Source organism: Ptiloglossa arizonensis, chromosome 4 (genome assembly GCF_051014685.1).
Source record: "Ptiloglossa arizonensis isolate GNS036 chromosome 4, iyPtiAriz1_principal, whole genome shotgun sequence".
Taxonomy (NCBI): domain Eukaryota; kingdom Metazoa; phylum Arthropoda; class Insecta; order Hymenoptera; family Colletidae; genus Ptiloglossa; species Ptiloglossa arizonensis.
This window is the reverse complement of record NC_135051.1, coordinates 22,628,311-22,650,953: the sequence shown is the minus strand read 5'-3', so window position 1 is coordinate 22,650,953 and position 22,643 is coordinate 22,628,311. Positions and strand designations below refer to the sequence as shown.

General features: G+C 42.8%; 1 protein-coding gene across 3 annotated transcripts in view; it reads right to left on the bottom strand.

Annotated features, from left to right (window-relative positions):
• LOC143145887 (neural cell adhesion molecule 2) overlaps positions 1–22,643 on the bottom strand; it is a 416,497-nt gene that overhangs the window by 272,658 nt on the left and 121,196 nt on the right. For 2 of the 3 annotated variants that reach the window (XM_076309673.1, XM_076309674.1), the window contains exon 1: positions 16,996–17,954. The exons of the other annotated variant lie outside the window; for it this stretch is intronic. In XM_076309673.1, the coding sequence (XP_076165788.1) occupies positions 16,996–17,167 (172 nt within the window). In that variant the 5' untranslated portion in view covers positions 17,168–17,954. Of the gene's footprint in view, positions 1–16,995; positions 17,955–22,643 lie in introns of those variants that run through there. 3 annotated transcript variants of the gene reach the window in all.

Genomic DNA, 22,643 nt, shown 5'->3' with positions numbered 1-22,643 from the left:
GGGGACTCCACTGGATTATTGCTTCTGAAAAATATGTCTACGGTTCGCTACCAAAATAAAAGAAACAATTTCGTTGAAGTTCAAAAGTGTTGCTACGATAGTATCTAGATAGTAAAGTAGTACCAGTTTATCAGATGATCCGTGGTTCGTGGAAAATTTATAAAAAAAAGTTTGTAACGATTTCGAGGACATCGATGTTGATTCATGTAGCACCGAAAACATTAAATTTCAGAAATTCAAAAATAATTCAATGACCTGTCGTGAAATAATCTTTGATGAAAGAAAAACTTACCGAAGACATCGCTTCCGCTGATACAGTGTACTTAACGTCGAGAAGAGTTTCATGATTTATAATAGGATGACCTTCGAATGACCTTCAATTTGAAAACTTCAATTTACACTAGTAGCGTGTCATCGACAAGAGTTTAACGAACTACAATAACGTGACCTCGAACACAAGAGTTTATGTTCGCGTCGGATCGTTCTTGGACCCGTTAAAATGGTAAAAGTCAAGGTCAAAATTACGAACAACACCACGCAAATACAACCTTAGGATCTACTGCTCGGTGACCTTGAGCGGCCAAAACATTGGACATGCACTTCATCCGCCCGTTATCGTTAATGCAGCACATTGACACACACAAATGACCTTGAAACATCGTAGAGTAGAATCGCGAGAAAACCGATCCATCGATCAGAACTTCATACGCACATTTTGGTCGACTAGATTACATGGTTCTCGTTAACCAGGCATTAAGAAACACTATGGGTACACGCATACTTACACGTACATTATGTCGAGCAACTACGAAGCCCTGGAAGAGGAACAATAGATATCTCCCACCATCTTCCATCCCCACCACACCTCGGGTCTATGTGACGTTAAAACACAATACTCGATGGAGGGTTTCTCGAAGTACGACACTGAAGTTGTCAGCGGAAGATGCATTAAACGAGACGATCCCCGAGTGTTCCGCGCGACGACTGTATAGAACTACTGCCTCTTGTGTACACTAGTTGCACGGAAAATAGTCAGGTAACCGTAGTAAACGAATAATGAATAAGGACACGAAAATGTATGCAACCAGTGATGATACTTTCGAGTGGAGAGGGGTTCAAAGGGCAGGGAGGGTGACCGAGAAGCACTTGACGCACGAATATCGCGGAGAAATGATGAGGTTGGCCGAAAATTTCATTCTGATTATTAATCAATTTACCCGCGCGATTGTCTTGCCCCACAGCGGAACCGGCGGGTTAACTTCGTTCTTTCCGGATCTCGCCGTTGCTTTTAAGCAACGTTAAAGACCCAAGTAATGGTATTTTCTCCGACGATGCTTCCAGCGAACGTCCTACGCACGGTAAACAAAGAAAACGAGGTTACTTTGTCCCCGATTCATAGCTTTGTGCACTGCGTTACCGATACCGAGCGTACGATGCAGATAAAGTGCACGCCCAATGTTTTGGTCCCTCAAGGTAACCGAGCAGTACCGTTCATTGCACCGATTAATTGCTCTAACCGTTGCATATTTCGCACGTAAGTCCCAAATCTGCTAGAAGGACTCTGGTACGGAATTCAATACATCATGTTCTGAATTAGTCTATTATCCTGGAGAAAATTTTCCTCGTGTCGTTCTACTAATACAGATAGCCTTCTTCTACTAATTTCTATTACATATCAACACAATCCGAACGGGATAAACTTCACCTACGTGTATGACAACTCAGACAAAAAGTGCACGCTCGATGTTTCGGCCGCTCAAGGTCACCGAGCAGTAGATCCCACTGTGCCATCCAACCACTCTTTCGACTAGCTACTCTTTAGACCTACCACCTCGAGACACTCTCTTGCACGAAAATTAAAAAATGAACACCCTCTTGCTCATTTTAATCATTTGCCAAAGCTGTTGGAACAGATAACCCTCCCCCTGTATAGTGAAGCGCGACCACGTTACCGAAAGAAGTGGAGAGAAGTGGTGGTCCCGAGCGGCCAAAATATCGGGCGCGCACCTCCTGGTCTTGGCTCGCTTCGATTCCAAGCAGATTCCAAGGCTCGAAACGCAGATGCTAATTTCGCGGAGCCACGAAGCTGGAGCACGGCCAGCCTAGGCGGCGTTAAATTAAGAATGGTAATAATGTTGCCGTGCTAATAATTTAGGCCCGGGCTTTTACACGTGGCGTTGGTTAACGGCGCTTTTAGCCGAGCCTCTTTCCTTGTGTGCGGCCGAACCGAGAAAAGGAGACGAGGTTTTATGAAAATTGCCAACGAAGTACGAATGCTTAAATATTCACCGTACGAGAAACGGCATTACGTGCACGGGGAAACCCACGACGTAACGCTCGCCATCCCCGCTACAATTCCCAACGAGCATTGGCCGCATCGGGATGTACTTTATCGGCGAACGGAGAACTTGAAACGAACACGAAGCAATTTAAGTGGCTTTGCGCCAAGGAGGTTCGTTGAATGCTGGGACACGGAATCGTTGCTCTTACGAGAACTTAATATAGTGGAGGGAAGAGGGGGATGAGAGGGAAGGAGAGGGAGTCGATTCGAATGTATCGTAGCGATGAGTGAGACGCGATACCAGCCGAGAGTTTGTTCGTTGGACGAAGAAACGTATCGCAAACGTCACAGATACAGGGAAACATGCTTGCGAGGTGGTTATTTCTCGCTGCACCGCGTACACAATCGTGTACACACTCGTCCAAAAGTTTTTTATACGCATACTTAAGGTAGTGTGAAATCTAAGAAAAAATTTTTGGTAAATGATACAACATTTCTTATTATACTTCTTTTTTGGCGAGACACGCGTTTTAACAAATTTTAAGCAATGCATATTAATGGGATATTTTTGGTTTCCTTGTTGCGTATACTTACGGATGTGTGTTTAGTATTTTCTGAGTATAAAAAAATTGAATATTTTATATTGTGAAAAATATATTCGAATCGGTGAAAAAAAAATGTCTCGTTGCAAACGGAGATTGGAACATGATGATAATTGAAAAATTATAAAAAAAGAAAAAGCGGTATTTGAAACATACAAGGTGGATGTATACACGAAGAAATGATTTAATTAATTTCGATCAGATTCTATGCAAATTGTTGCACATATCTTTCATTCTACGCACAATTAAAATGGTGTAAAATTTAAGGAAACATTTTTGTTGAACGATCGAACATTTCTTATTATTTTTTTTAGGTCTCCATTTTTTTGCGGAAGTGTACCTCTTCTGTATCTGTAGCTATGCAACGATATTCTGTGTCTCAGTGTATGATCTGGTTCACAATTCAGTCTGTAGGTTTTGCCGAGAAAATTGGATGAGTTGGATTTTTTATCGTTTCATATTTAAATGAAACTTAAATTTTTCAAGTAAATCGATTCTTCTAAACATTCTAGGTATAAAAGTACGAAGGTAGAGACGTTGAAGAATGAATACCTTGCAAGATATTCGAAGAAGCGCGTTCAGAGTTATCACTTGCCATAGGTAGACACCGTACATCTCCGAGCACGCTTCATTTTCAAATACCTTGTAAAGTATTCACTATTCGATACCGTTGCCTTAATACTTTTATATGGGGAATGTTCGGATAAATCGATCCGCGCAAAGAGAGAAAAAAAAAGAAAGGAGAAAACACATACGACGTCGTTAAAAAAAGAATATGGCAACTGCATACCGGACGTATCGTTGCACTTAAGGAAAAATCGAGGTCACGTAAAGATAGACAAGCTTGTGTCGTTCAACTTTTTCTACCGCCATTTTGTTTTTCATCGTCGACATTACAGAGGATACGACCCGTGTGATTTACTCACCCAGTATACGATTCCACTTAAAACACAACGTACACGGTGCAGTTGCATCTCGTAGGTGCAATGTGGTATTCTGCGTTTCCTTGCGTTTACAAAATTTCCCCCACCGTTCACGTTTAAAAGAGCCAATAACGAAACATAGTCTGATTAATTGTCAACCATTATTATTGGCCGTGTAATCAACTCAGTGATTAATGATTACAACTACCGAATATTCAATAATCATAATTAATAAATAACGCAAAATCAGAAGCTAATGTAACCATTGGACACGATCAACTCATCAATAATTATGGACGACGAAATGATTGCTTAAATGCGTACTTTTGATCGTGACCCAATCAATTAAGTTCGATAACAAGAGCCCAATGAAGAAAAAAAAAATTGCACAATGATGTTTTATAGAATAATTACAAAAGATCAATTTACGATCTTTTCCTTTTATTAATATTTACCACGCGAGAATTTAGTACATATTGAATTATGATCAAAGATTACAAACATTATTTACCATTCAACAGTTCGTATTGTCTCGATCACCGTCGACAATTGATACAGAGAAAGTAATCGCAAACTAATCGACTATCGTCCAACCTTACCATCGTCCTCGCTGTCTAGACTTGTTCTCTCTGTTTGCGGACAAACGGTGAATGTGTACTTAGTTCTTTGTACACGTTTTAATCTGCATTGGATGACGAATATGTCGTCGAGCTGAACGACGAAATCCGATTCGTGTCGCCTCGACAGGGATTTTACAACGAGCCGCGCCATATTGCTAGGTAATTCGCCGAGCGAATGGATTCTCGAGTCGTTCGCGCCACTCACTCGGAAAGTAGGGATTTCCGCAAATCGTTCACGTTTCGTGGCGGCTGACGACGTTTGCATAATTTGCAAAGGCACTTTTTTCCGTGGAGGGGCGCAGAAGGAGGAGGAGAAGGAGGAGGAGAAAAAAAAAACCCAGCTCAATTTTATTCCACGGAAATTCAACGAGATAAACGGATGGATCGCGCGAGGCATTGTCGACGCGTTTCACGCTTTATACTCTGTCGCAGCGCGTTTAACGTGCTCGCGAAAATCTGTGAAATCGGAGAATCCGTTTCCGTTCGAATCCCATTAGAATCGAGAAACATCGTATCGTTGGCGCATCAACGCGATCGAACGTAATCGGTGGTTTTTTTAAGGAACGAGGTAGTTTAAAAGTTGATTCTTAATTCGTGAAAGACTTAGAACTTGTCGACTCATTTCTCATGACAAGATGCATCATCGAAATTTCTGTACCTTGGGAAAATTTAATAAATATTTTCCAAAGCTCATCGAACGATATTTTAGCAGAGCAAGAATATATTTCTGCAAAGTAATCGATGCTTTATAAAACAAATAATTAATCCCTAATTAGTGAGAGATTGAGAACGACTTAAACGACTCACGTTATGCAACGAGATGCATAATAAAAAATTTCTCTACTTTCGAAGAGACAAACTAAATATTTTTAATATGTACGGATCGATATTTACACGAAACAAGAAACTACTATTTGTTTAATTATTTTACCAACATATTTCTTAATTGTTGCCACCATACTTTTCTCCATCAGAACGAGGCAATCTTTCCTCGCTCCGAGAGTCGCGAGTATTTATTACTTTTATCGGTAAAAGTTCCCACGTATAATCAAAGCAATTGGTCTCCTTTATTGTCTTTCTTATCAACTATGGTGGCTATCGTTCGTTCGCGGTTGAAATTTTTCCGCCAACGATTCTTACGTTCGTTGTAACGATAATTTCTTGAATCAACGTTTCCCTCGAAGAAAGTACCAGCGTAAGCGACGTTAATGCAGGGACGAAACTCACGCTCGCGCGCGCGCGCGCGACGCGAAGCTGGAGCACTCCATTTTCGAACGCATTACGGGGGTAATTCCCTGTGCTCCATTTGCAAAATCTTCCGCAATTAACGTCGCTCGGTGGATCGTGTGAACCCCGCTCGACCGCGAAACTTACGAGCGAGAAGATTTTCCGTTCGCCGGACAAGGAACTCGCGGCCATTGCAAATAAACGTCGGGTGTTCGAGTTCGACTTTCGACGCTGACCTGTTGAACTCGAATTCCTTCGAGAATTTCGGTATCCGCGTACGAAACTTTCGATCCACAACTTCCGTTTCAGCGTAGAACTGCGTAAATTCTCCGAGTTAATTGAACACAACGAAGCCGTAGGCACAACCTAAATTACAATACGTTTCTGTGGAGTATTTTTAAAATATTCTTTTTCGAAAAAAGAAAATAATAATTGTATCCGCGATGTACGGGTCTCTCGCGGGTAATTTACATGGATAAAGGGACCATAAGAGACGCAAAATTTTCCATGCAGAAAAATATGGAAAACTTATTATGCTGCAAAAGGGGTACGATGGAGAATTTTGAACGTGGAAAATATGGACAAGTTTATTATGTTGCTTGGGGGGCACGAAGGAAAATTTCTAACGTGGACCTTATGGATAACTTTATGCTATTGTAAAGGGGGCACGAAAAAAAAATTTGTAATGTAGAAAAATACGGAGAACTTGAATATAGAGTGACACATGGGGTACGAAGCAAAATATTGTAATATAGAAAAATACGGAGAACTTGAATATCGGATTATACAAAGGGGGGCAGGGAAGAAGTTTGTAATACAGAAAAATATCGATAACTCGATTATTACGTTACAAAGGAAGGCGCGAAGGGAAATGCTTTAAAAAGAATATTAAGAAATTTTATTATCGTGTAACAAGTACACCTACGTTTCCACAGTTTCGTTCTAACAAAACTAAAATTAAAAAAATTATACAAAAATATTTTTTGACTCTCACCCAGGTCACGTTTATATATCGAATCCGTGTTGTTACGCTCGTTCATACGAGAAATCGCAAAAAGAATCAGTGTCCTTCGATACGAAAAGTTTCCCAAAATAATTCGTCCCCGAGGACGTTAAGAAACTACCCCATCATTGCCCTACCGGCTGTAATGTCATTATCCCAAATCACATTGGCCAAATTACAGTTTATCGATACGAGCCGCTGCCGTTTCGCGCCAATTATCCAACGAGCAGCTTCAATAGCGGTCATCTTTAAAGTTTAACCGAAACTTCGCTCGCAGTGCTCGTCTAAGAACCTCGTAAATTTCCACACGCTGGCTATCGAGAGCTGTACATTTTTCACGTCCATTAGGCGTGGTCCCTGGCTACGCTTATAATAAAAGCCGACGTGGAAATCCTATTACTTTCCATCAATGTCGCCCGGTGACTGGTTTGCACGCGAGGAGTGGGGCAATTCGCCGAGACTCCGTTCCAAAATTGCGCGCGTTATTATCGCGGGAAGCTCGTAAACGGGAACATTTCCTGCGTCGAGCAATCGTGCCCTGGAGGAGCAACAATTTGCTCTCTCTCGTCCTGTGACGTTTCCAGATCTACCTTCTCGCTCTGTTCGAACAAGAGCGTATTTGTCGATCGTGGAGCCCACCATCGAATCATTCTTCGCTTCTTGCGCAAGCCGGGCAAGGACGAGAGACGCGACCAAGCGTAGGCCGATAGTTTGCGGAAAATCGAGCCTAAAGCGTGGAATAACTTTTCGCAGAGGCTTTAGTTTCCGAGAAAATTGACTTTGAACGTTGAGGGACGTGCGATTTCGATACGACGCGTCTGACCGTTGCTCGTCCTCTCTACTTAAATCGGTGTTTAGAACTATCGAGAGCGATGGTATCTGTTCTAGGATTTCGTAACCTCTTTGGACAAACTGTATACTTTAAATGTAGTAAGATTCCCGCGATATGTAACAAATTTTGAACGCGAAAGTGTTCGAAATTATCGTCATTAATCACAGTACATTTTTATATATATGTTTCTGTTCGATAAGAAAGAAATGTATCGAACGAAATCGAGTACAATGGATCCAAGAATAGTGCAGTAGAAATTACAAACCTACACCTACACAATAATGGATCCCAGAATAGTTAAAGGTTATTTATTTATTAGATAAAAATTATGAAAAATACAATAAAAAATTCTAAAAGTGTAACACATCTCCACAGTACACGGATTGAGAAACATCGATCCATTCTACTAGTTTCCATATCGATACGAGTGAAATACTCACCGTGAATGGTCCGACACGAATTTCCTCGCGGATGGAGACCTCTATCGAAACGTTCAGTTTTACAATTTTTATTTATTTCCGAGCAAGAAATCACACTCCGCGTCCGACCGTACCCCCCCCCCCCCCACACACACACCATATATCACGAAATTAAAATTCAGTTCATTATCGACAGACGGTACAATTAATACGGAGCCGCGAACAATTTGGCTCGAAATTTAATTTATATCTTATTTAAATACTTTCCAGTTCCTTCTAATTGAAACCCAGATCGAAATTAATGGTACTTCCGTGGTGCGGTACGGTTTCCGCTCCAGCGGACCTCATCAAACATTCAGTCAAAAGTCCGCCATTCGTGTTCGTAATCATTCCATCCGTGGAAAATAAGACGGAGCGAAATTCATCGGTAAAATTAATTATTGCTCGAAAGAAACTGTATTAACCGAGATCGTAATTAACGAGTTTCCATTAAAATCGAAGAGATGTGATATCTTCGCGAGAATTCCCGCGATTTATCGCCCGAATGATACATTACGCGAGTTAAAATTTTCGCGGCAGTTTCGAATTAATATAGCAGTGTCCCTGACAAAATGAAATTCACTGGTTGTGAACGATGAGAAATATTTCACCATCCCGGAAGTTACCACACAAACGAACCCGCTCCGTGATTAAAGCGTTTAAACAATTTTTTACGTCGTTATCGCGCGTTAAACGCGCGCGATTATCTTTTCGATAAACGATTTTTCGCGTCTCCAGGGGCAGCGAATTAATTCACGAGCGAAGGAGTGTCACTCGATTTGAATAATTATGCAACTTGACGCGCATCCAATCAGAATGCAACGCTGACCGGGGCAATTTGAGTTCTTTCAGGCGTCACGCGACCCTAGAAACGATGTTTCCACTTTTACAGTAATTCTTTCTCTTTTTCCCTTTCAACAGTGATGTCGATTAATCGGCTTCGAAGTTTTACACGAGCGACTGCGCCATTGCGCACGCTTCGAAAATGAACTCACGGGGATGACACGTGACCGTTGTTTTATGAGAATTTTTGGAAAAAGTAGTCGGTGCAATTTGGGAGGATTAACGAGCTTCTCTGTCACTGAGATGGAAAATTCATGATCGATCATTTTCTCGTGTTTGATACATTCAAGGAAATGGTCAACAGTTTTTCTTCTTTAGATAGATATTTCACGTACTCTTGAAAGATAAAATATCGAATTGTAAGAAATACGACACGATTGCGTGTGATTTACTAGACGTGAAAATGTTAGAAGAAAAGTAAAAATAATGGAACACTCTATGTCATCGTTCTGAAAAATCGATGAGAGTTCGACTGTTTGTTCGCATCGTATATATTCGAGAAAATATTCAAAATTGTTACCTCTGTAAGTATTCCGTGTATTTCTAAAGAATAAAATATCGAATTGTAAGAAATACGGTACGATTGCATGTGATTTACTAGCCGTGAAAATACGAGGAAGAAGTAAAAATAAAGGAATCTTTTTTCTGAACGTTTTGAAAAATTGACTATAGTTTCCGATTGTTTGTTCGTGCCGCATAGATTCACGAAAATGTTGAAGAAATTTTTATTTTTACGTGTATTCCATGTGTTTCTAAGCAATAAAGTATGATCGAATTTGAAGAAATCGGTAAGCTTGGGCGCGATCTTTTGTTCCTACTAACCGTAAAAGTGTGAGAAGAAAGTAAATATAAAACAAGCTCGATACTTTGCGAAAAAGATTTTAAACTCAACAGAGGAGTGGTTATGTATTTTCAGAATGGCAGAATATCTCAGGGGACCGTTTATTCGTTTTACACGAAACTACAGTCTCTCAGGATTATCTTTCTTCCCATACGAGTTTCTTCGGTTTTAATTTTCGAGACATCAACTTGAGATCTCCCTGCAATAAAGTTCGTTGTCGAGCAAGAACCCTAATAAGTTTATTAATCGAGCCAAGGGAATTTTCGTTTAACCAAAGAGAAACTTCGTAACGATCGAACTCTCGGTTTACTTACACTGCTGTGTATATTGGTTCTTATATTCGTATATTATCATAGACCATATTAATCTGCGTAACTTTCATTAATTTCAATTTCTGTGTAACGTTCGTTTTTAATTTCTCACATCGATTAAGAAAATCCAAAGGAAATTAGCCTACTCTACGATTTAAAATTATACAACCCGGAAGTACTTCGAACTTTATCATTTCCTCCACATCCCAATTGTACGCATATGGTGTTCCGAAAATACGTGACGAATATTTAAAAACTTTCAAATGGAAAAATAATCTCCCTAACGCTTTCGCTGCAAACTCCCCCCCCCCCCCCCCTCCCACTTTCCTCATTGCAAATTGCATTATCGAGGGCTGGAAATTGCAACGCGTGTTTTCAAACAGAATTAACGATTCGCAATTCCAGTCTAAGTTTACACGACAACATTTGTAGAAAGTTTCGTATAAACTTCGACGTTCACAACGCAACCAAGCAAATTTTGCAACACACTTGTGATGATATTCGTCCCCCGAATATGTATAGAAACTGACCACCATCGAGTCACGCTTGAAATTAGTCTCGACAAACACCTCTGGGAACACGATGAAGGAAACTCGTTCGTTTCGAGGCATGGGAGGAGAACCATTGCTCGTTTTGGGGCACGGGTAGACTGTTTGTATCGAGGGATGGAAGGAGCACAGCTTATGTTGAGGCACGCGAACATTATTTCTCGTTTTGAGACACGACAGGACCAATCAATTGTTTCGAGGCACTGGAAAACCGATAAATTATTTTGGGACACGTGAAGATCGATCGCTTATTTTAGAGCACGGGAAAATTATAATTCGTTTCGGGGTATGGGAAGATCAATCACCTGTTTCGAGGGACAGGAAGACCATTATCATTTTGGAGCACGAAAGGACAGATCAATGTTTCGGAGCACGCGAGGACCGATCAATTCTTCTGGGGCACACGAGAACTAATCAATCGTTTTGGAACACGAGAGCACTAGTCGATTGTTTTGGGGGCACGGAACAACCAATCGCTCCATTTGGGGCACAAGATAACCGACACTCACCTCGGGGCACGGAGGAACTATTATTCGTTTTAAGACACAGGAGGATCGATCAATTATTTTGGAGCACGGTGAGAACCAATAAATTGTTTTGGAATACGAGAGAACCAATCGCTCCTTTTGGAGCGCGAAAGAATCGATACTCATTTCGGAGCACGATAGAATCAATCGATCATTCCGAAGCACGGGAGAATTGCTATTGCTCCTTTTGAGGCACGGGAGGACCAATCAATTAATTGTTTCGGGCCAGATGAGGACCAATCGCTTGTTTCGGTTCACGGTAGAATCATTGCTCGTTTCAGACCACAGGTGAATCATTGTTCGTTTTAGGGCACGAGAGAACCATTGTACATTTCGAACCACGGAAAAACTATTGTTCGTTTCGAAAACGCGAAAGAATCATTATTCATTTTGGTACACAGAATCACCAATCCTTCCTTTCGGGGTACGGGAGACCCATTGTTCGTTTCGGACCAGGTAAAAAAATCATTGTTCGTTTCGGGGACACGAAGGAATCATTATTCATTTTGGGGCACAAAATCACCAATTCTTCCTTTCGGGGCACGGGAGAATGATCGACACGTCCAAATAAACGATATGCGCGAGATAGTTGACAACGAGATCCCGAACATTCGAATCATGGCGCGTGTGTTTCTATTAACGAGGGTCACCGAATGCGCGTGTAGCATCCAGTTATCAGAAATCCGAGGTAAAGGAATTTCTAAAACGACGGACATCTATGCTACGCGAATTGGTCCGAATTATACGCGAACCGATCGTACTGGACGCGTAACACGAGTACCGCCGGAATCTGTGTTACTCAAATAATGCGGTAATATGATTATTGGGAACGATTATGCGCGTTATAGACATTCGTGCCACGGGAGACGAAACAGAGACACGAATTCGAGCCTCGCGAGATCTTCAACCACGCTGATAGAAATCTTGACGAACGTGGGAATAGTTTTAACTTGGTGGTCTATTATTATGTTTATAGTAACCTATGGCAAAAGATAACGGTAACAAGCACCAGAAGAGTGTGAAATACGCGTGGACCGATCATTACGCGTCAAACAATAGGTAATGAATCATCTTTATGAATATATATATGTTTACACATCCTGGTCTGTGGATTCTTTTAGTTTCTTCTTTTTTTTTTTTAATGTAGGTAAAAATACTGTGGAACGTTATTTAATCGAACAAATATAACTTTAGATTCTGTGAAATTGATGTGCGATAATATCGATGAAATGTACGATAGAAACGATACTTCTTAGGAATTTAATATTTTCGGGCAGTGATAATGATAGTAATAGTCTAATGATTAATGATAAACATTGTCGATAGTTTTAGAGATAGGATGAACTTTGATTTCAAATTTCATGTTAGTAACTCCTCCATTACAGGAGTTACAGAACTTAAGTTAAGGCATGTTATTGTACGTAACTCGGGTGCCTCGCAAAGCGGTGATTGGTGATGGTAGATGGAAGAACAATGTTATAAATGGACATTGTTAGAGCTGATATGTATCAAATGTTTAGAGGAACTAACCACTGAATTTACAAACAAATGCAACTGAACTTAACAATGCGTGTAATAAGGTCGTTTCCGAGTTGAAAATTTTCCAGAGAAACATAAACCCATGAATAATAACTGCCGCTAAATCACGTGGTTACAAAAAGAACACATAGTAGCATTATGTCCCTAACGTGCTTTGTAAAGTTAGACAATTGGAGGTTTATCGTTAATTAACAATGATAATTCGCAAAAACTTATACAAGTGTATTATTTATACGTTTGTATATATTTTTATTATTTCACGATAAATGAAAATTGATCGATTATACGCAGACCCATGATTCTTTGATTTTATCAATTTTATAATTAACGGTGTATTTCATGTGAATTAAAATTCGTTCGCCTACCACTTCCTGCATAGATTGAAAACTCTTAGTACACGATTAAAAACCGCCGAAGCGTAGTATAAACAATATACTCGAATTAATAGTGTATTTATAATTTATTACACTATGGACGTCACCATTTGGCAGTATTTAAAATAATTTTCCATCGTTCTTTGTAAAATTGTATACATACGCAAGAAAAAGCTATTAGCTCGTCCAATGATTTACGACGATTTTCAACTTTTCGTAAACCGTATCGTCGAGACGTACGTACGCGATAAATTTCACTCACATCGATGTTAATTGTCTTCAACTCCAATTTCAATTTCGACGAATCTGAATTTGTTCAATCGTCGAGAAAGAAATTTCTCAAAAACGAGTCCGTGCAATTGGTTCGACTTTTCGACCGTGACCTCGTCGAATATGAGAGCGTGTCCCTGACGAGGCCTAAATCCAAAGGCAAATAACGAATGGAGCAATCTTCGGCTGCTAAATTTGCACTGCGATCAGCGAGAGGACGCGGCTCCAGGTAAGCTGGGCTTAAAATTCGAGGAAAGGGAAGAGCCGACAGATTGGAATCTGTTTGTCGACAGGATGAACCGACACAGTTGTGTAGCTCGCCCGTAACGGGCTGACGTGATCTGTCTGTATGATGAGTTGCGAGAAGCCTGACCCCGATGATGAACGTGTAAATGGTGGCGAGTCCTGTCGTAACTTTTTGACTTATGGTGCCAAGCACCGTGAACTGTTGTCGTTCCTTCGAACTTTCGTGCGATTAAAGGGTAACCACCCTTAAATAAACACTCGTCGTTCATTATACACCGATTTTGCAACGATACGCAAGACGATGGGACAAAAGTGCAACGAAAGTGCATTCATCTTGGAGACGAAATTCTTTCTTCATCATGGGTGATTTTCCGGAGTGCAGAAAAATATTACACGCGTGGTGAGTTGTTCGTGAGATTTACGAAAGTTTATTAACAGAAGTGAAATTTCTTTTATCGTTATTTTCGTCGATGAACAATTTAAGGGGATGGAAAACGTTTCTAAAAGTAGTCCGGAAGTACTTGTGCGCGAAATTTACTATAGCTGCGACAAAATACTCTTACCCTTATTTTTTAATTTTCAATTACGAAGTTGAGCAATGTTATTGCGTTAGTTTCAGGAGATTTCCGAGGTACTTCGTGGTATAATTTGGATTTTGAAAAATTTATTGATATTCGGAAGAGGTGAATTTTCTTTTTACAAAAAAGCAAGCGATAAAGAGACCGGTGACTGGTTGTTTCTAAATAATACTAATTTTCTCGGTTTAATCGAAGCGCCACTGGCAATGCTGCACGTGCACTTAACTTCACGCAACTCGTGCCGCTAGAAAAATGCAAGTCGCACGTATTCCACGTCGCTTGCAATTTTGTGCATCTCTGTTCTCACTGAGAAAGTCACGTGCCCCTTTAACACAATCGCCAACCAGAGAATATTGTTCGAGAAGCTCGGAGCAAGATGGTCGAATCGTGTCAGGCCCGCATTGAAATTCTCCCTCGTGTGGCGTCGAATATTCACGTAAATTATTAACAAATACATCGATTTGCACTGTCAGCGCAATTCAATAGATTTCCCCCCCTTCACGAGACACCAACATCGCTTAGAGACTAAATCCATAATATTGTGAACGAAGTATTCGAACATAGCGAAGACAGTAATTGCCCTGAGATGTTGGGAAATTAGTTATGAAACTCGAGATTCGATTTCAGGTCCTGAATATTGTGAAAAAATGCAAGAAATTTTGAAATAAAAAAAAAATCGTATTTCTTAATTAGCATACCAGTTACGTACGTTAGTTTTAAAAAATGTCACAAAAAAAAATAAACATTCGAATGAAAAGCAAACGTACGAAGTTCGAAACTCGATTTCGAGTCCCATGTATAGTAAAAAATACAAAAAACACCAAAGTAAAATAGTCCCTCTATACGCCTAAGATTTATTTTCATACGATTTCTCTGCGGCGTAAAAATTTGGAGTTGCTATTTGCTTTTTGCGAACGAACCTTCGATCGCAATGGGGATAAGTCGCCGACAGTTCGAAACGCGCCTTGCGACTCTAAAACGTCCCCACGAATTGAAGCGTTTCCGGGTTTGTGGACTTCAAAACGCGAAGAAACGATTCGAATACCAACCAGGGGCAACCAATCGTCCGGTTCCCGTCTTGTTCCATGGCCGAAAGCCACCACAGAGCCCGATACGCGTTAATATGAGCCCGATACGCGTTCGTCAAAGTGGAAAGTTGTCTTTGAGCTTGACACGAGCGAACGCGCGCGTCGAGCCGCGTCCACGATGAATATGCAACGCGAAACGGAACTTCCGCCGGTTTCCGTCTGACGATTTCGTGCCAACCGAAGCGCCATGGGATCGATCGGAGCTACGAGATCTCGATTAACCATCGACGAAACGGGACCTACTCGAAATGACCCACATCGAGTACCGAGCCAATCTTCATTTTTTCCCTATTGCTGAAACCTCAAAGACGGTACGGGAATCGAGTTGTCAATAAACAAAAAGAGCAGGTTCAACGGTTTGTTTGCGGTCATTTCGGTCGAGTCCGTGGTTCGAGGAACCGTAACACGGTAATCCGAATCTTTGTCGGTTTCTTTGACGTTCAAATTGACCGCGCACGAAGGATCGAAAAAGGTCGCGTACCCTGAACGCACTCGAACCGAACTTCCAATCGACTCTTATGCGGTCACTCGAGTCGCTCGCTTTGCAAACCCGACGCACACCATTGGATGTGTTTACATATGACGAAACTCGACCGATCGAACCTATGTTTTCCTCTTTCGCGTACAGTTGGAATCGTTCTCGTTGTTTGAAAACTCGTCGTCGTATTAATGTGACGTCGCACGATTCTTCAAGTCTCGTTGATTATTTTTAAGCTCATCGACAGAGTTAACGAATAAATAACAGTAACACCGTTTACGTTTCCGCGTAACGGATCGTGCGCCACGTACGTTGCCAGCTAGAAAGATGCTGCTGCGTTCAGAATCGGTCTTTAAATCAACCGATGCAATAAACCCGGTTGGTTCTCGTAACCGTGCCACCGATAACTTTTTGAAACGTTCAATAAAGCTACCGTTGAATTTTAACGAGCGCCTCGTTATTTTCACGTTTCGACGGTGAACGAGTGCCGGGGAAAACACCGATGGGGAAAACCAACGCCATCGCGGATCGTATCGCGGGAACGATCCGTTATTATAGGTTAGGTATGGGTTAGATCAAACGTCTCGACAATGGTGGCCGTGGAATTGTCAGAAATTTAATCGCCAATTTTCTCCGTCGGTGAGTGTACGGCTCACACACCGCACAGGGTGAAGAAATTTATTCGAAGACCCGCTTCGAACGAGCGTCGAAGTTGCGTTTCTGGATTGCTTCGATTCCATTACTTTCCCCGACCCTTGGCTCCCCGCGACCCCTTCGGGGAGTCCTTTCTTTTGACGAGCAATTTTCAACGATCAGCAGGTAGCCACAATCGAGCGTGGTGTTACGCGAGAACGGCGAGATTATCGTCAGAAGCCAATGGAATATCAAGCGAGACGCAACAATCGACAAGGAGACGTCGTGTACGGAAACGTCCCATTGCATCGTCTTCGAAAGAAACAAATAAGACGACCGATACCATTGATCGAACCTCTTCGATAGAATCTCGAGGTCACTCGACGTGAGAAAGCCCTACAGATCAAAGATTGTTGAAGTTGTTATGTTTGTAATACACCAAAGTGTACACCGTTTTCGGTATCCCGATTAAATAATTGTCGAGCGTGAAGAGAGATAACGTGGTTTTCGAAGAAGAAGACGGATCGTTTCCTTGGCAGCGAAATCATACGTTCGTGGAATTTCGATGTTTTGTATAATTCCCATGCGACGCAACCCCCATAGCAGTGAGTTTCGAAAGTCACGGTGAAACGAGCCGCAAGCTTTCGTACGAAAGGTTCTGAGCGGCCGTTGCCTCGGTTCGTTTGTTTGACCTGTTTGTAAACACGGACCGTCTGGTGCGACGCAACATGAAGAGAGAATAAAAAAAAGAAAACAACGGACTGTGTACTCACTGTCCTTCACACAGAAGGCGCCGATAATCCAGAGCGGGAAGAGCGGTACTATGAACACGTTCCAGTGCCTTGTGTTCGCGTTGCACCGTAAACTCCTCCCGACGTGCAGCCTAAGGTAAATCATGATCGTTCCACGTGAACTCTCCGCGGCTCGATCATAGCAACCGATCATCAAGCACCGTCGTCCACCGATTTCCGCTGGCGGCCTGTCGTCCTGGCGAATCGACACCGTCAGACGATCGGCCTCCACGTTCACGGGGACTGTCTACCTGAATCGTCGTCCCGCGTGTCCCTCGCGCACAATTCACGCATCTTCTTGCATGCACAACGGTGGTCCGCGAACAGACACGACGCACGACCGTGGGACGAACGCTAATCTGGTGATAGGTTACGGACGCTATCCGTACGTGTGACCCAATAATAGATTTCAGAACGCGATAGATCGCGTCCGAGAACGCACCGACGACCGGACGTACGGTTCGAAACGCGCACTGTCGATCACTAATTTTCTATCTCGCAACTCCGTCGGAGATCACCGTCGCGCGAACACGCAACAATACCCAAGAACAACAACACGCGAGATCACACTCGGGACGAAGAAGGTAACATCACTCGCGGCCGCGCACGCGATATTCCACGACACGTTTCTCCCTTTCCTTTGCTCTCCCCCCTCGTTCTTCCGCTCTTTCTCGCCCTGTACTCGTTTACGTTCTACCCGGCCCGTTCGACTTTCAAACTGCCGTCACCACCGATCGTATCCGATTTATTCACCCGATCGCAACAGCACGTCCAATGTGTTCACCGTGAAACGATAGTGTCCCGATTTGAAACGATTTCGACGACCGAACAAGGGAGCCAAGTGACCGCGCGCCGACTCGCACTAGAGCGAGATTTCGCTCGCCTCCTAACACTGTATCAGCACCGGCCTGTACGATACACACCGCTGCGCTGAGCTACCACGGTCGACGTTAGCGTCGCCACTGTCGAGCCTGCTGCCACCACTACCGCTGTTACCCCCACCATCGACGCAGCTCCCACCGCGCGCGCCAATCCCCACCCTTCGCGGTCACAGCCACCACTGTGACATTATAGTCGGCACCACTACCACGCTGCGAGCCATGCCAGCTGCCGACGCCGACGTTGTGGATCGTCGTCGTCGTCGTCGTTGTCGTCGTTGCCATCGCCGTCGTCGTCGTTGCCATCGCCATCATCGTCGTTGCCATCGCCGTCGTCGTCGTCCCTCGTCGTCATCGTAGTCGTCCTCGACGTCGCTGCCGGAGTCGTGGTGCCACGTCGATCGAAAAGAGGCCCTGTTGTACGCGCCCGCGCACATGCTGTACCTCGCATGCGTATCGAACGCAACGTTCTCTCTTCTCGCTTCCGCGCGCACGTTCACCGAGAGCTACGTCTTCCTCCTACTTGCGTCGCAAGCTATTTCATCCTGTATGTCCCCCGCTCGCTCGCTTTTCTCTCTTCGCTCTTTCTTCGTGGTATTCGCGTAGTCCCAAGGCTCTCGGCAAAGTAACGGGTGTGTGTGTGTGTAAAGAAGACGGCCGATGAATGGAGACGAACGAGACGGAGAGTTTATGTTAATTTTCAAGTATTGCACCGCGGCACGATTTGAATACAAGTAGACGCGTCGGCGGTTGATTGTACAGAGAATCGAGCGGAACCGGCCCCTTCCGGCTCTGCCTACACCGTACAGTTTTAATCTTCCGCGTTTTCGTTGACCCTTTGAGCGAATCGCTCATCCCGTTTCAGGTGTATCCGGGAACGATCCAAGTCCTTCGGAACAATATTTCGACGATATATCTCGCGGCTCGAAGACTCCCGCGCTCACATACGTCCTTATCTGTCTCTGGACAGTGTATCAAATACGAAGTGCGGGAAACGGTTCCAACAGTGTCTTAAAAATGTGTCATTTTATTAGGACACTCTGTATGATCAGAACTAGTGTAGTATTAATTGAAAACAGAAGATATTGATATCAAAGTTTGCGAGTACTTGTACGAATTTTTCCAAACTTTCCATAAGAGTTTCTAAAGCTCTTGTCAAAGAACGACTCTTAATAAACAATCTATTTGGTAATTTAAAGTGCTTACTGAACAGACCGAATATATTACCGAGAATTAATATTAGTTCCGGTGATCCACGGGTCCGTAACAATTTTTCTACACACCAGGGGGTCGACGTTACGGCTAATCGAATAAATTACTCCTCTCGTTTCCGTTTGTTGTACATCCACTCTTCCACACGCTCCCCCCTCGTCCTTGTCCCAACCCTTTTTTCCCGCATCCTTTTATACCCTTACCCCTTCCCCGTTATCACCCCACCCCGTTCACCCATTTTCTCCCGGACCGGGTTTTCTTTCCTCGCGAATGAAATCCATTCGGAGGTCGGTGTCTAGCGGAGTTTCGGAAACGGGGTTGGCAGAGTCTCGTGCAAGAATGGGAACTGAAAACAGCAAAAAAGCTTGGAAAGCGGAGCAGACGGAATTCCTATTAATTCGAAATAAAGCGACATTTTCCCGGCGACGTTTGAATAGAGGCGCGAATCGAACCGGTCAATTATACATCTGGAATCGAATGCACGATTCGCCGGTGTTCCAACCCCGTAAAGTACGGGGTGCTTCCTCCACCCACCGGGTTTCTCTTTTAACAACAAAACCGTCCCCGTTCCGTTGTCGTCGTCGTCGTCCACCGCGCACTTGTTTCCATTCCCTTGTATGTACTTTCTCCTATTTTTTCTCATCTCCCACCCCCATCTGTCTCTCTCTTCCTTTTCCTTTATCGTGGCGTAGAAGTCGGGGCGCTTTGTGCAGGGGCTCGCGCTCGAATGCAAAAATTTCCAGAGAGAACGAGAAGATATTGAAGAATCATGAATGGAAATGACAAAGGTTCGCGTTTATATTAATGCCAGATACAGCAGCGCGTCCCTCAACGGGCGGAGGGGGTTGAATAGAGAGGCGCACGGTCGAGGATGTTTAATTAAAGAGAGAATTACAGAGTGAAACAAATTCAACCGTCCCCCTCCTCTCTCTTTCTGATCTTAGTGGCTTTTCGTAGTCGCTCTCACTCGCCCTTCTCTCTCCTCCCTCCATCTTTCCTGATTCTCTTGCGTTCACCTGGCCACCAACCCGTTAATCGTATTTCTGTCCTTCCCTCGCTTCCAGCTTCCGTCTTCCCTGCTCCTTCCTTCCCCTGTTTTTTCCCCGTTCTTCGTTCCTTCATCCTTTTTTATAAATTAGTTTGCTCAATCCATTCGCTTTGCTTCACCTCGTTTTTCCGCGGCTTCGTTTTAACCTCGGCGCAACGAAGTTTCACCGTGGAAACTCTTCCGGTTTTTCTATTTTTTTTTCACCCCACTCTGCCCCCCACCTCGCCCTGTAACCGCGTTTCGTGCCATTTTTACGACCGCGAAGCTTATCCGAGGATGAAAAGGCTATGCAGAAAGGAGAGCGTTCGAGAAAAACGTCACCGATACGGAAATAAATTCGATACGATGAACCGCGTGGGGGGTGGGTGAGCGGAACGATACCGATCCCCGGCGGTTCGCGACAAAACAGTAAACAAACGAGCTTAATTATAAAAGGACCGCCTCGTACGAGTCTCGTTGCCCATTTCCATCGTTTTCTCGTCGGTTTAGTTTTTACGCGGTTGCGCGGGCTTATGCTTTCGCTTCGTACTTCGCGGTTGCGTGCTCCCTCGTTCACCCCGTTTCTTTGACCGCGGTGTTTTCTTCGTCGCTCAGTTTATCATTTTTTACGGAAGATCTCGTTGTTCTCGTTGTTCTCTCGTCCCCCTACTAGCTATTTCTCTTTCGCGCGGGAAGGAATAAATTGTTTGAAACCGTCTCGACTATTTTGAGGGTACAACGTACTGACGAGAACATTTTCTTTTTCATTCGTCAAACGATTACACAACGTTTGTACGCAGACAAGGAATATGATAAAGAATACACTTCTTCGTGTCGTGAATCGATGTGATAAAAAGATATTTAAGATATTTGGAAAATAATTCTTGGTACCCTTTATGGCTCGATGCTTGAAAAGATAGAGACGTTTCTTTTGCAATGTTCTCCGTTCATTGTTGTGTGTATTTCTATTTATTTTACATGTAATTTTGAGATTATTTGAAAGTGGCTAATTTCGGACTTGTACTTGTACACTAGCTCGTGCATTCGATTCATTTGTTCTACATGAAAAGAGATTAGAAGCGATCGATGTCTGTTTCACAATTTTAATTACAACTTGTGGATTGTGGATACAACATACGTAATTTGGAATTAAATTGTTGGAGGTAAATTGTATAACGATAATGTTGCTCCTTAGAGCGCGTATTACGTTTCGACTATCTTTTGCGAACCTCTTTAGTCATTACGGAAATTTAACTACACTAGAACTCCATTTATCTGAACTCCATTTAGTGGAACGAAATTTTCGCCAATGTCCGATTTAGCGAACTAAGGGACTCCTATTATCTGAACTACCGTCGAGCATTACTCTAATTATGCGAACATTTGTCGTAAATGAAAATGAAAACAAAACGTGTTTGGTACTTTGGGAGAAATCCTAAAGAGATTGAAAAACATTAAGACAAAAGTCCATCTAAATTGTTCAACGTAAAAGATTGAGGTGGCAATAAATAAAAAAAAGTTTTTATAAAAATTAAAATAAGGTTATAATTCATTTATCTGTACTAAAACTCCGTTTAGTTGAACGAAAAGTTATAAGTAGTGGGGATAATTGATGAACTTTTGTTATACGAACACGATAATATGAACTACTTGTCCCCCATTGGGTTCGCATAAATGGAGCTTCACTGTAAAAAGATCCAGTCTAATTTTACAGTAGGATTATTATGGAAAGTTATATAAAAGAAATTCAAATAAAGTCTTCGAAAGTATTTCAACCGACATGAAAATCTCCAATTCAATACATCGTATAGTCATCATTAAAAAAAATTTACAAGTCTGTATTACTAGAAGGCGTTGCATAAAAAAATTTAAACAACGTCTCCGTGAATATCCTTCCAAATATAAAAAGTATCGGTTCATGACGTTGCATAGTTTTCATTAAAAAAAAAAATTCATCACTCGATATTTGGCACCAGTCTACTTAAAACAAAAAAAAATCACACTTCTGTATTGTTATATTACATAACAAAAAATTCCACAGCTTTCCACGAAAAAAATCCGAAAGCTCGCCCATTTTTCGAGGGGAAAAGCCAGCCGGTAGGAACGCAAATGTCTCCCGAGGAAAATGGGGGGCGGACACGTTGAACGGGCGGCGAAAGAAGTCGAAAATTTGCGTTCACGTCGAGTATCGCGTACGCGGGGCTTTTCGTTCGTTGTTCGTCGAGCCAACCTTCCACGTTTCCGGTCACGTTCCGCAGCGTTTACCGTCGCATCGATTCACTGGTCCCGTCTTTCTCGATTCTTCTTAGTATTTTTACCGTTTTCGCGCCGCTTCATCGTTTCCCAATACCCTTTACCCGTTGCAGGTGCCGCCCTTCTTTCATCTCCGAAATGCTTTTCTTGTTGCCCCGTTACTTAGCCCCGATCACTAGCACGCTAGCACGCGCGCGCATTTATGTACAAAAATAAACGCGGTCGCGCGGAACTCGACGGACTTTGGAAATTGAAAAGCT